This window comes from Lotus japonicus, chromosome 3 (assembly GCF_012489685.1).
Source record: "Lotus japonicus ecotype B-129 chromosome 3, LjGifu_v1.2".
Lineage (NCBI taxonomy): Eukaryota > Viridiplantae > Streptophyta > Magnoliopsida > Fabales > Fabaceae > Lotus > Lotus japonicus.
In genome coordinates this window covers 75,032,451-75,047,518 of record NC_080043.1, presented here as the reverse complement: position 1 = coordinate 75,047,518, position 15,068 = coordinate 75,032,451, and the positions used below count along the sequence as shown (strand labels likewise).

General features: G+C 36.1%; 2 protein-coding genes across 2 annotated transcripts; both read right to left on the bottom strand.

Moving 5' to 3' along the window:
* Positions 1-4,863: 4,863 nt before the first annotated feature.
* Positions 4,864-8,841, bottom strand: LOC130745886 (uncharacterized). Its single transcript, XM_057598301.1, has 3 exons — positions 7,652-8,841; positions 5,874-6,643; positions 4,864-5,245 (listed from the first exon to the last, which is right to left on the bottom strand). The coding sequence occupies exons 1-3, from the start codon at positions 8,756-8,758 to the stop codon at positions 5,077-5,079; spliced, it is 2,046 nt and encodes a 681-aa protein (XP_057454284.1). The 5' UTR covers positions 8,759-8,841; the 3' UTR covers positions 4,864-5,076.
* Positions 8,842-10,620: 1,779 nt separating this feature from the next.
* Positions 10,621-14,330, bottom strand: LOC130745885 (E3 ubiquitin-protein ligase RSL1-like). The gene is made up of 3 exons (XM_057598300.1): positions 13,597-14,330; positions 11,815-12,575; positions 10,621-10,893 (listed from the first exon to the last, which is right to left on the bottom strand). The coding sequence occupies exons 1-3, from the start codon at positions 14,302-14,304 to the stop codon at positions 10,788-10,790; spliced, it is 1,575 nt and encodes a 524-aa protein (XP_057454283.1). The 5' UTR covers positions 14,305-14,330; the 3' UTR covers positions 10,621-10,787.
* Between the last annotated feature and the right edge of the window lie 738 nt (positions 14,331-15,068).

Below are 15,068 nucleotides of genomic sequence, written 5' to 3'. Positions count from 1 at the left end.
TTCCGCACTCTGGCAACCAAATCTGGGTGGTATGGTTCTTGTCGCTAACTTTCTCGCATCTCATTATTTCTTCTCTGACTCTACACAAACAAACAGAGCACCAGAGTGTATTGAGATGCGAAATCTCACATTCCGATGATGAAAACCCAAGAAAAATAGAAGCTTTTACATTATATTCTAATACAACGTTAATTGAATTAGAGCCTAAATCTTTCATAGACTCGTAAGTACTTGGTTTTCTAAATGATGATACAAAATTATTTATTTTTTAAAAAAAATATATGTATTTTTCAAATTTTTAAATAAAGTAATAGAAATATTTTTATATTCCAATGAAGTTTTTTTTAAGAGACGTGTTTGGTTTGATTAAAAAACTTTATATGCTCTAAGAGAACATGAGAAAAGAGAAAAGAGAAGTTGGGTAGAGAGAAGTTAATAAAAACATAGTAGATTATTTTAGTATGGTAGAAATAGAGAAGAAAGAGGAGAAAAAGTATGAAGAATATTTCTTTTCTTTTTATTCGGTTAAATAAAGAAATAAAAGAGAAAGAGAAAATTGTTTTTTAAGTCAAATAACGCTTTCGCTCGATCATTAAAACGTTTTCATTGAACAAAAGAAATAAGACAGAGGGCATGCATGACAATCCTTTGAAAAATTGTCTCAATTTCATCACACCGTTGACGAAATTCATAAAATTTATGGGCCCTGCGTGTCAGAGCGTGCGGCATCCTTCCGCACCAGCAACCAAATCAGAGTGTCATGGTTCTCGTTGCTCGCCTCTCATTATATCTTCTATGACTCTACACAAGCAAACATAGCACCAAAGTGTATTGAGATGTCAAATCTCACATTCCGATGATATAAACGCAAGAAAAATGAAAGAGTTTACATTATATTCTAACACAACATCATTTAAATTAGAGCCTAAATCTTTCATAGACTCGTAAGTACTTGGTTTTTTAAATGATGATACAAAATTATTCAACAAATTTATTTATTTCAAAAAAAATATATGTATTTTTCAAATTTTTAAATAAAGTAATAGAATTTTTTTTATATTTCAATGAAGAATTTTTTTAAGAGATGTGTTTGGCTTGATTTAAAAACTTTGATATGCTCGAAGAGAAAATGGGAAAAGAGAAGTTGGGTAGAGAAAAGTTAATAAAAAAATAGTAGATTATTTTAGTATGATAGAAATAGAGAAGAAAGAGAAGAGAAAGTATGAGGAATATATCTTTTCTTTATATTTGGTTCAATAAATAAATAAAAGAGAAAGAGAAAGTTGTTTTTTTTTAAAGTCAAATAACACTTTTGCGCGATCATTAAAATTGTTGCAATGAACAAAGGAAATAAGACAAATGGCATGCATGGAAATTCTTGGAAAAATTGTCTTAATTTCATCACACCATTGACGAAACTCATAAAAGTTATGGGTCCCGCGTGTCAGAGCGTGCGTCATCTCTACGCACTGGCAACCAAATACGAGTGGCATGGTTCTCGTTGCTTGTCTCTCATTATTTCTTATTTGACTCTACACAAACAAACAGAGCACCATAGTGTATTGAGATGCCAAATCTCACAATCCAATGATGAAAACGCCAAAGAAAAAATAGAAGCGTTTACATTCTATTCTAACACAACGTTAATTGAATTAGATCATTTCCTAGACTCTTAAGTACTTGGTTTTTTAAATAATGATAAAAAATTATTCAAGCAAATTTATTTATTTTTAAATAATTATATGTATTTTTAAAAAAAATTAATTAAAGTAATAGAAATATTTTTATTTTCCAATGAAGAAAAAAAAAAGAGAGATGTGATCCTCTAATGTTCAATTTTTAGACATTTCACTCTTGTTAATATTCATAGAATCTCAAATATTTGATATATAAAAATGTTGGGGTTGATTGTCAATTCCCACATTGCCCAAGTTTCTAAAATAAAGAAGGAGGTTAAAAATTAGCTATTGGAGAAGTCCCACATCGCTTATTGTGGTGAAGCAAGGGGAAGACCAAGGCTATATATTGGACCTAGGTTCTTTGTTTTTAGATGCACCAGTCAGTAGCACTTTAAGCTTATATCTGACTTAGTTTAATATTTGCTTTGTGAGAGTGTGGTTGTACTGGGGCATTGGGGTGAGAGTGAGAGAAGTCTATGTGTTGTAACAATTTTCACATAGTGATATTTCTCTGGTTGTCGGTTTAGACAACGGTCGTGGTTTTTTCTCCGGTTTTGGAGTTTCCACGTAATTTTCTTGTGTTGTGATTGTGTTTTATTTTTCTTCAGCTGTGTTGTTTCCCAACAGTGGTATCAAGAGCTTCGGTTCGATGAGATATCACAATTCTTAGTATGCTCTGTGGTTGCAGAATTATCTGATCTTCCACACCAGAAAAGAAGTGTGATATTGTGGAGGTGCTGAAGAAGAAGTTTGCAGCTGCTATGTCTTACTCGAGCGCTATGAAGTTTGACATAGAGAAGTTTGATGGAAGAATCAACTTTGGCTTGTGGAAAGTACAAGTCAAGGATGTGCTGATACAATCAGGATTACACAAGGCGCTGAAAGGAAACACTTCCAACATGGAGGCCGACAAGTGGGAGGAACTAGATTTGAGGGCTGCAAGTGCAATTCGTCTGTGTTTGCAAAAGAATGTTCTTGCAAATGTGCAGAATTTGTCATCAGCCAAGGAGCTCTGGGAGAAGCTTGAAGGGTTATATCAAGCAAAGGGCATCTCAAATCGGTTGTTGCTGAAAGAGCAATTCCACAATCTACGCATGGATGAAGGTACGAAAATATCTGATCATCTGAGTACTTTGAATAATATTATCTCCGAGTTGGAATCTATCAAAGTAGAGATTGATGATGAAGATAAAGCGTTAAGGCTCATTTTGTCCCTTCCATCTTCCTATGTTCATCTTAAACCTGTTTTGATGTATGGGAGGAAAGTTTGAGTTTTGAAGAAGTTGCAACTAAAATTATTTCGGAAGAAAGGAGAATGAAAAATGATGAAAGCACTTCAACAAGCTCAATATTGCTAACTGGAGGTGGGGCTAATGGGAAGAAGATCCTTGCAAAGAATCTGGCCTGCTGGAAGTGTGGAAAGTCTGGGCATGTGAAGAGAAATTGTCCAGGTGGAGCAGTATCTGAAAAAGACTCTGAGGTAAGTGCTAGCACTGTCTCCCTTGTTTTGGGAGATGATGGTGATGATCTCATCTAGAAGATAAAGTTTGTCCTTATGGTATTTCCGCTATACCATGGAAAAGGACAAGTTATTGCTAGCGGATTCAGAAACAACACACAGGCATTGGTTGGCATTGATGCAAGGTGTGTGGTGAAAGGTGTCGATGGCTGAAGAACTTCCTAGAAGCCAACATGGGAGTTGCACCATAAAATTTCAGCAAGGTTTCGACATGTGGAAATTCTTGGAATGGTTTAGTTCCAAGTGAAGAAAATTCTTGGGATGGTTTGTTTCCAAGTAAAGTGTACTCTTTTATGGTGGAGTATGATTGTCGGTATAGACAATGCAAGCGGAAGATGTGTAACTCTTACAATCAAGGTGGAGATTGTTGGGGTTGATTGTCAAGTCCCACATTGCCCAAGTTTCTAAAATAAAGAAGGAGGTTAAAAATTAGCTATTGGAGAAGTCTCACATCGCTTATTGTGGTGAAGCAAGGGGAAGACCAAGGCTATATATTGGACCTAGGTTCTTTGTTTTTAGATGCACCAGTCAGTAGCACTTTAAGCTTATATCTGACTTAGTTTAATATTTGCTTTGTGAGAGTGTGGTTGTACTGGGGCATTGGGGTGAGAGTGAGAGAAGTCTATGTGTTGTAACAATTTTCACATAGTGATATTTCTCTGGTTGTCGGTTTAGACAACGGTCGTGGTTTTTTCTCCGGTTTTGGAGTTTCCACGTAATTTTCTTGTGTTGTGATTGTGTTTTATTTTTCTTCAGCTGTGTTGTTTCCCAACAAAAAAGACAAATTTTCAGGTTCAGCGGCACAACATCATATAAAATCTCAATCAGAGTATCCTCAGTCATATAAAATCTCAATCAGAGTATCCTCAGTCGATCTCTAAATATGTGTTTGATTATATAATTTCTCGAATTGAACTCAAAGACCTTAATTATTGCTTTAAAATTTCACGCTTTGGAAAACATGATTTGCCTCTGCAGAACATGTGAATGGAATGAAAATGGAAACATAAACATGTTATAAGAGGATACATTTGCATATATTAGCTAGTAGCTTGGTTGAAGCCATGAAGCTTGAATTAAATAATCATAGGGATGAGTAATTATTTGTTCCTAAAACTTCCTATATGTGTATGGTTATATGTTCTTGGAAGATAGGGATAATGAAAAGTGTGAAAGTTTTCATTTTTGGAAGGAGTAGAGAAAGTGGTTTTTGCGGTAGAACAACGTTGAGTGATGATGGACTACAGTACATAGTCTTGTATTATTTTGAAAAGTTTATTGGGTACATCCTACATAGTCTGTATTATTTCGAAAAGTATTTTTTTTTGTTTACCTAAAATTAATACAATGTTATTACAATTTATAGCTCATCCTCTTAAAATCAACTTGTTTTCAACAATCCTATCATTGAATTGCTTCATCATGAGATCATAACCCAAATCAGTGGGGGAAAGAGGAACAGGGGAAAGATATACTGGACTTTAATACAAAAAAATAAGCCAACGGGTAATGCTATTTTGAATATCCATTGACTTCATTGCAAACCAAACATCAACACTCACTTTGAGATAAAAAAGTGAACAGAAATCTCTATGAATTGGGAAAAATACTTTCGCTTTAGGTTTAACTAGTATCCAAATGCACTAAATCAGTGGAGAAAAACCAAAAAAAAAATCTTTCGAAATGTACTATTTGAAGACGGGTGCACAGTACTAGGCTACAATGCATTGGGTTTAGGAAGAGAGACAATAATCAAAAGAAAAATTAGGGGAAAGAAAATTAAAATCAATGACATTTTGCTTATCAATATCTAAATATGTAAATATTTACTGGTTGTAAATCCAGATAGTAGGTAAACCAGATCAAGTGTCCAGTTACTTAATAAAAATCATCAGGACTATCAGTGTATGAATCATCATCATCATCATCAACATCTTCATCTTCTTCCCACTCACTCTCATCGTCATCGGCCCAAAGTGGACAATCACATGTTGCTTTTTTGTCCTTCCACTCAGCTCCACACTGATAGCAAAATTCATTACCGCATCTGTAATCACAAGGAAAGCAAGTAATTAGCACGATAACTAGGATCAGAAGGGAAAGTAACAATGAGCCAAGATATCATTGCTTGCAGTTCCAACTAAAGATTGATGCGACTCAACATGTTGAGTTGTTTCTCCATACATGGATCTGTCAATACCCAAAATAATAATAAAAATTCAGAGTCACCCCAAGAATTATCTTCCAGTCTAATACGCCTATGTTAGGTTGGGCGTTTAAAGACCTCAAATGTGGATTTGAGAGTTGAGAACGGAAACCATGATTTTACACAAACATAAAAAAAAAGGTTTGGTTGTTTTAACTTTCTCAGTTTCTCCTAAAAGCAAATTTAACAAAACAAGATTTTTCTGAACATTTCCATTGATCAAGTGAATGTTAGTTCAACAAAGTATGGACATCTTTGAAACTGTGGGTGTATTTATATCCCGCAAGACTATCTCCGTGTTACCCATCCAACCTTTCTTTCTTCTAATATTATATGATTGGTGCAGAACAACTAGTTATCAATTATGTCCACTAAGAATTTATGCATGCTTACTGACTTTTTATAGCTAGTAAAAAAATTGAAAGGAATAATAGAAATGGTTAAGACAAAGCAAATGTTATTAGGGTACCTGCAAGTTATGTGATAGCAACCTTCAGCAAGTTCAATCATATGGTTACATTTCACACACTGCCGCCAAAAACTACTTGTTGCCAGAGACTTCAGCTTCAGGTCTTCAGCTGGAGGGTTAGGATTCAACATTTTGTACCTATAACATGACATATCAAAATGCCAAGGGACCTTGCACATGAAACAGAAAAAACGGCGACATTTTATACATCTCTTGCGTCCTGGTTCAGAACCAGTAAGATTTTTGGAGTACTCTAAAACCTCAGTTTTTGACATTAATGCAGAGCATCTAGGATAAGGACAATAAATTTTATCGGTAACGGGAATTGAAGCTTCCAATTTTCGTTGCTGCATGGTCTCAATTAGTTTATGAGGCAAGAATTTCCGGCAACTGTCAGCTAGAAGTTCATTATTACACCCCTCATGAGGGCATTTTGGTACCATTCCATGGAGTAGCTTCACTTCCACATGTCGTTTCATGCAAGAAAAGCAATACCGGTGCTGACATCCATCAACAGAAAAAAATTGATTGATATCAGAATCCTCCAAACAAATGACACAAGTTTGATTCAGACTCTTTGTACTACTGCCAGATTCTGCATGCCTTGTGGACTGAGAAACAATTGCATCTCTTGCCAGCTTAGATGCATACTTGAGATCATCTCTGGACACAAGCCTTGGATTGCAGTATGTAAATTCTCTTTGAAGTAGATGCACTTCATTAACTAGCATAGCAACCTTCTGGTGTTTCACAGGCCATTTTCCACTTACCTGACCAGCAAAACAAGATATTAAAAACCTCCATAAAAGTATGACATTGTCACATCCTCATCCATTCCCATCATCTTAATGTCATGCATCAAAACATTATTTAAGCCACATGGTGGACACACACACATAAACCTATAGATAGAGAGAATTTTGGCTGGAGAGGATCCAACTTGCACATAATCCTCGTTCAGTTGAAAAATTGAGTTTATTGTTAAGGTTTTTGTGTTTGGAAGAAGATTGATCTGTGAGTGTGCTGATAATTTATAATCCATAATTCAAACAGGTAACTATCACCAATATACCGGACAATTACTTCAATTAAATCCTAACTATCCATTATGATTGCACAACTAAGATTGACTAACTACTACTATCACTAAGAGGAGTCTGATACACTATATATAAATGTAGGATAAGGCTTAATTAACATGAGTTGGTTCTAAAATGAGCAAGTAAAAGATCCAACAATGATTTAATTTATCTTAACCCACAAAAATTTAAAGGATTGGTCATTTTAGAGGTAAGCATGCTTTTGACAAGCTTTTTCCTTTAACTGGGATGAACATACGGTTTTAACAACTTTTTCAGCACTCCTATATGTAGTACTGAGTACAAACCACTGAGTGCTCCATCTCTTTATATTTTCAGGAAAAACACTAATTATACACTTAGCAATATTATAAAGGGTGCAGTAATATCATTATAAGGGATTTAGCTCATCTAAAGTGAGAAAATCACTTCAGATGGTAAAGTAAGTTGTCATAAACTATGATTGGGATCATATACTTGTACTTGTATACCAAACTATGGTGTTATGTAAATCTCAACCATTCAGACTGTTTGGATATCTGTTGGCATCAGTGGAACTGCAAACAAACGTTAACCCTAACTTCGAGATAAAGAAGTGAATGAAACACTCATTTTAGATGAGGCAAAACCTATATAAGGGTGTGTGCTTCCTCAACAAGCAATAAAACAATGAGAGAGAGAGAGAGAGAAGGGACTCACAAATTGTAAGAGAGTGCAGTAATCACAAAAGTAGACGATACGCTTCAGCTCCAAAGAGTGGGCAGCATCTAAGGCTTCTATCAGAGCCTTAGCCTCTGCAATGACCCTACTGGTTTCAATTCCAAGGAGGAGGGGCTTGGATACCTCCAGCAACAAATTATCATCCTCATCGCAAACCGCAACACCAATCCCACCAAACACCACCTTCTGGCCCTTCACAATCTCCTCACTCACCAAACCCTTAAAATAAACCCTAAAAACCGAACCATCATCCCTAGAGCCGGAGCCGGAGGTGGAGCAACCCTCGCCCGACGCCACCTTCTCGAAACTCTTCAATTCAATGCGGGGCTCTTCCGGCCGCACTACGACCGAGGGCAATAATAGGTCCATGCCTTCATATTCAATTTTGTACCAATGATCCTGCAAACAGAAATTCTCTACCAATAGGAGACTAAGGTCTATCTCTACACAAACCCTAGCAACACAAACCCTACCCGAAAATCGACCATTAGTTATCCTAAGAGTGTTAGGGTCTACTTTAACAGGACAACCAGCACAAGAAGCCAGAGTAAAAAGAACACTCTCATCATGGAAAACGAAACTTAAACCCGGAAAACGAATCCAAATTAGGGTTCTATCAACCGCATTCTCCGACGACACAAACTCAGGACTCCATAACCTTACAGTCAAAAGCTGATTGAAAATAACCCATGGCCCATTTCCAATAACCTTATCTCGATCATCATCTTCATCGAATGTGATCGCGTAGAATCCATACCCAACATCAATCATCTCAAAACCAGCCCGGATTTTCCAAGTTTCTTTGAGTTTATCCTTCATCAAGAAATAACCAATCTCCTTCTCCTTCCCCTTCTTCTTCCCTAGTAATTTGAAAATCAGGGTTTTTCTCCAGGGTGCGCATAGCTTCTCGTAGAACTCGTCGCTGATGATGATTTTGGGTAAGAGCCTGTTACCGTTTTCGTACTCGATTGTGACGAAATTGTCCTTGAGAAGATCAATGTGCGAATGCGAATGCGAATTCGAATGAGTTGTGGTTGATTTCCCTTCAGCGGTATCAGGGGAACGTGAAGAGGATTCACCTTCCATTGCCAAGGTCCAGTGACTGCTGGAGCGGGAAGGGAACACACAGTGACACAGTTGAACGAACCCTTCTTCTTCTTCTCTTATATTGCTTCTGTTTCTGTCCCTAATTATAAAATTGCTTATTATAAAAACTTCTATCAGAAGTTTAATTAATTTATTGATTTTAAAATAGCTTATACAATCTTTCACATTTAGCATAAATTAATTAATTATTGACTTGTGAAGTTTCAGGAAGTAGCTAATTGGGAAGAATTTTTTTAGAGTTAAATAGGTTTTTACTCTCAAGAAAATTTTAAGAATTGGGAATTCGTCTTTATAAAATTTTGAAATTTTATAATTCAATTGTTAAAAGAAACATATATTCTAGTTATCAATGTTAATTAAATATGTGAAGTTAGTCTTTGTCATTAGGGTTTAGTAGTTAAGTTATGAGTTGACAACCTTTTCTAATCATGGCAAAGTGCAACTTGGCCTTTCCACCAAAACTACCTTATGTTGATAATTACTTTTGAAATTGCATTTTTAGGTGAATATTTTTTTGTTTGCATTATTTAAAAATATTAAACCCTAAGGTGGACTTCATTGTTTGTCAGGTAAGAAAAGAGAATAGAGAAAGGGAAATTACTAGACTCTTTATTTGACTGTTGAAGTAGGAGTGAAAATGAGAGAAAAGAATGTACTCCCTCCGTCTTTAATTATTAGCTAACATTGAGATCTATGTGGTGGTGTCACTAAATATAAACTACGATACAAAAACTAATATTTTTCCATATTTGTCCCTGCATTTATTGGTTTTTTAATTCCAAAATTTTGAAATTGAAACTCACTCTTATTATCTTTCCTCCTAATACTACCCACTTAAATATGGTAAATATGAAAGATTGTACCATATTTTAAAAAACCAATGCAATGAATTTTTAAGTTGTTTAGATTGAGGAAAAAGAGCATTTTACGATTTCTTTTTTTTCTTTTGAAAAGAGCAACTGAAATACGAATTATGATGAGGGAACATGGGATAATATGGTCCTTTTAACAAAATCATGTTTTCTATTCATGTTTCCTCGCTCGAATTAGGGGTGAACATGGACCGGGTCAATCCAATAAATCCATCCAACCCAATCTGATCCAATGGTAAAAATGCGGGTTGGATTGGGCCAACGGGTCCACCGGATGAATTTTATTACGATCCAATCATCTTTGGATCGGATATCGGATTCCATAATAATTAATCCAACCCAACCCGAAATCCAATCATGTAATAATAATATATTATTTAATATATTTTTTAATAATTTTAATTTTTACCTAACTTACTAATAGGGTATGTAATTTATGGAGACTTGGATCCTATTATTTGAGTGATTTTTAGGAGACTTGGAAACTAATTTATTTGTAATTACTTGTCATATTTAAAAACTTGAAGTACTTGTTTGGTTATGTGTTGTTGTATAGATGTGTGTAGACGGTAGTTATTAACTTATGATGTAATCGCATGTTAGAGACTTCAAATGCTTGTTTTTTAATATTTTTCAATATTTCAGATTTATTTTTATTTTAATATAGCGATCCAATCAAACCATCCAAACCAACCCGAAGATTGTCGGATTGGGTTGGTTCGGATTCGTTGGTGAAAATTCACAAAATCCAACCCAACCCAAACAGTTATGATCGGTTCGGGTCCTGATTAGTCAGAAAATCCATCCAACCCAACCCATGTGCAGCCCTAGCTTGGATGAGGGGAAAACTCAATTATTGAGTCCCACTAAAATTAATCTCCCCCCCCCCCCAAACATTTTCCTTGCTAACCAAACATAAGAGATTTGTTAACCCAAAAAATAAACCAATGGCCAAATCAGGGCGGGAAAGAAAACAAAAAACAATCACATTTTGCTTATCAATATGTGAATATTTACTGGTAGTAAATCCAGATTCCAGACAGTAGTAGCATCAAAAAACAGATTCCAGACAGTAGGTGAATCAGATCAGGTGGTCAGTTACTTAATAAAACTCATCATCATCTTCCTCCTCCCTTTCATGTCCCTCTAACCAAATATTCCTCGGCCCAAAGTGGACAAGAACATGTTGCTTTTTTGTCCTTCCACCCAGCTCCGCACTGATAGCAAAATTCATAACCGCATCTGTAATCACAAGGAAAGCAAGTAATTAGAGTTATGATATGTTGACACTCCCTTTTCTCTCCCAGCTCATTTTAACTTATTTTATCTTCTTGTGTCTCTTCTTTTGCTATCACATCACCTATCATATCTCTCAATTCTCTCTCTTCTCTTCCTTTCTCTCTCACCAAGTGGAGGTGGAGAGGTGTCAAAATAACATTTTTGATCAAAGATTGTTGAGACTCAACACTAATGACCTGTATCTCTATTCATGGATCTCTCAATACCAAACAGAATAATAAAAATTAAGTCACCCCCAGAATAATAATAAAACATATCTTCACGTCTAATAAGCCTATGTTTAGAACACGATTTTACACAAACAAACAAAAAAAGTTTGGTTGTTTCAACTTGCTCCTAAAAGCAAGTTTAACTAAAAAATAGAAAATTAACTTCTGCATTTGTTGGGTTAGATGTTGAGTTTAACTGCAAACTTGTATTTGAGATAAATATTTCCAAACAGAAAGCAATTTACTTTAACCCACATTTAATAAAGATCAATTTCATATAGTAAAGTTTGCAAGCACACACCCAAACATACACTAAATCTTTCTACCTTAACTTCCATTGGGCTCATATTGCACATATACATTTCAAAAGAAGATTTTTCTGAACATTGTCATAGTGAATGTTAATTCTACAAGTATGGACATCTTTAAAGACTATATGCGCGTGTGTATGTATATCCCCCATGACTATCTCCATTTTTCCATCCAACCTTTCCTCCTAATATTATATGACTCAGTGCCTAAGAACTTTTTAATAATTATGTCTACGAAGAATCATGAATGCTTACTGAGTTTTTTTGCTAGTGAAAAATTGAAAGAGATTATAGAAGGATGATGATAAATTGTTAAAACAAAGCAAGTGTTATTACTAGCGTACCTGCAAGTCATGTGATAGCAACCTTCAGCAAGTTCAATCATATGGTTACACTTCACACACTGCCGCCAAAGACTCCTTGTTGCCAGAGACTTCAGCTTCAGGTCTTCAGCAGGAGGGTTAGGATTCAACTTTTTATAAGCATGACATGTCATACCATTATGCCAAGGGACCTTGCAGATGAAACAGAAAAAACCACGACATTTTATACATTGCTTTTGAGCACCAATAACATTTTTGGAGTACTCTAAAACCTCAGTTTTTGACATTAATGCAGAGCATCTTGGATAAGGACAGTAGATTTTCTCAGTAACGGGAATTGAAGCTTCTACTTTTCGTTGCTGCATGGTCTCAATCAGTTTATGAGGCAAGAATTTCCGGCAGCTTTCAGCTAGAAGCTCATTTTTGCACCCCTCATGAGGGCATTTTGGCACCATTCCCTGGAGCAGCTTCACCTCCACATGTTGTTTCACACAAGAAAAGCAATACCGGTGTTGACATCCATCAACAGAAAAAAATTGATTGATATCAGTATCCTCCAAACAAATGACACAAGTTTCTTTCAGACTCTTTGTACTACTGCCAGCTTCTGCAGACCTTGTGGACTGAGAAACAATTGCATCTCTTGCCAGCTTAAATGCATACTTGAGATCATGTCTCGCCACAAGCCTTGGATTGCAGTATGTAAATTTTCTTTGAAGAAGATACACTTCATTAACTAGTCTAGCAAGCTTCTGCTGATTCACAGGCCACTTTCCACTTAACTGACCAGCAAAACAAGATATTAAAATCCTCCATAAAAGTGTGACATTATCATATCCTCATGCATCAAAACATAATTTAAGCCACATGGTGAACACACACATAAACCTATGGCTAGGATTTGGCATGAGATATATGGGGAGAATTTTGGCTGGAGAGGATCCAACTTGCACATAATCCTCGCTTGGCTATTGTGTTTGGATCTGGGAGAAGATTGTTCTGTGAGTGTGTCAATAATTTATAATGCATAATTCAAACCAGGTAAGTATCACATCAGACAGTAACTGTGAGTAGACCATACGATTACTTCAATTAAATCCTAACTATCCGTTATGATTGCACAACTAAGCTTGACTAACTAGTACTATCACAGAGAGGAGTCTGATTTTTTTTTGATACACTATATAAATGCAGGATAATGCTTATTTAACATGATTTGGTTCTAAAATGAGCAAGTAAAAGCATATCAAACAATGAATTAATTTATCTTAACCCACAAAAATCTAAAGGCTGATCATTTCAGAGATAAGCACACTTTTCACAAGCTTTTTCCTAATAACTGCTTTCACAGGAATGAACCTACTGTATTAACAACTTTTTCAGCACTCATGCATGCAGTACTAATCACTGAGTGCCCTATCTATTTTTTCAGCAAAAGAACTAATCATACGGTAACAATATTATAAAGGGTTCGAGAATCACGCAAGATACCATAACTTGTGATTGGGATCATATACTTGTACTTGTATCCCAAACTATAGTGTTGATTAAATCTCAACCATTCAGACTGTTCAGATATCGATTAGTATCAGCGCAAACGAACATTAGCCCTAACTATAAGGCAAAAGTTGAACAATCCTTGAATTGGGATGAAAGCTCAACCGCTATCTAAACACACACACACACACTCAACAGTTATGAACTTATGATAATCAACTTCACACTCTACAGTGACTATAAGGGTGTATGAAATGTATCACATGCATGCTCCCTAAAGCAGTGAAAGCGAGCGAGGGGACTCACATGTTGCAAGAGAGGGGGGTAATCACAATAGTAAACAACACGCTTCAGGTCCATGAAAATGGCAGCATTGAAAGCTTCAATCAGAGCCTTAGCCTCTGAAATTTTCTTACTGGTTTCAGTACCAAGAAGGGGCTTAGAAACTTCCAGCAACACATTATCAGCCTCATCACAAATCGCAATACCAATCCCACCCAAAACCACTCTCTCACTCTCACCATTCACAAAATCCTCACTCACCAAACCCTTGAAATAAACCCTAAACACCGCACCAGGGTCCCCGGAGGAGCAACCCTCGCCGAACGCCTTCTCGTAATTGTCACCCCACTCCTCCCAATCTCTCTCAGGGATCGCGAGAATCTCCGAGGCCATCTTCTGGTCGTGAATCCGACGGACGAGGTCTTCCCTCGCGTGCTGCATCTCCGCCTTGCTCTGCTCCAGGTCCTTCATCTCCTGCTCCATCCTCGCTAGCTCCTCTAACTGTAATGACGTGGCGTTCAGAACGGCGTCGTCGAAGGCGGGCTCTTCCGGGATGATGGCGGTGGAGGAGGAGGAAGAGGGGAGGGCGGCGACGGAGGCGGCGAGGGCTTCTTGTAACTGGATACGGTATGCAAAGTCGAGATCGGATTCCATGGCTTCCGCGGCGGTGAGTTCACGGCGGTGCTCCGATAGTAACCGCTGCAAGTCTTGGGTTTCGTCCATGTCGTCCATTTCACTGTAAGTCGTGAGAACTGAGAAGGCGCTTAAATAGGTTTGCTCAAATTTTCTCATTTTTCTAAATTTTATTCATTTTTTTTCTTTTTATCTTATTACATTACACATCATTTATTTGTTTCTATTCTTTCACTAATTAATGTAAATGAAGTGTTAAAAGATCTTTATCCAATGAGTTTATGGAAACGAGTTATTTTTGTAGAATTGGAATTTAAATATTAGCAAATGAATGAATTACTTGTGTTTTTAACTTATTTCAGTATGTCTCTGTGTGAGATTAATATGTGTGTGGTGTGTTGTCATTTTTGTACTTGAAAAAAATTATATAATTTAAAATCATCTTTATGATGTCATAAAGCTTATGTGATGGAAAATTTACTTGATCACTAATCCACATAGGTTTGCACATGTATTTTTGACTGTACCATCAAATTAATCATTTTTCCTTGTTCCTTTTTTTTCCCTTCAAAATTGACTAAATCCAACCAGCAAACATCATATGCATGTATTTGATGAGAAAATTGGATGGGCTTAAAAGTTCAAGTGCTATACTTACATGAGAGGAGTGAGAAAGTTAGTAAACCCTCTTTTATTAACACTCATTTTAACACTTTAATTAATGGGTCGAAATTCAAGAAGATTCCATTCAATTTGAAGTATGAACCATTTCTAGCGGATATCATATGATCTCATATGAATTTCAACTAATTAAATGTTAGAAAAAGTTAGGAAAAAAAAGTAAAGCCCTCTTTTGGACTTAG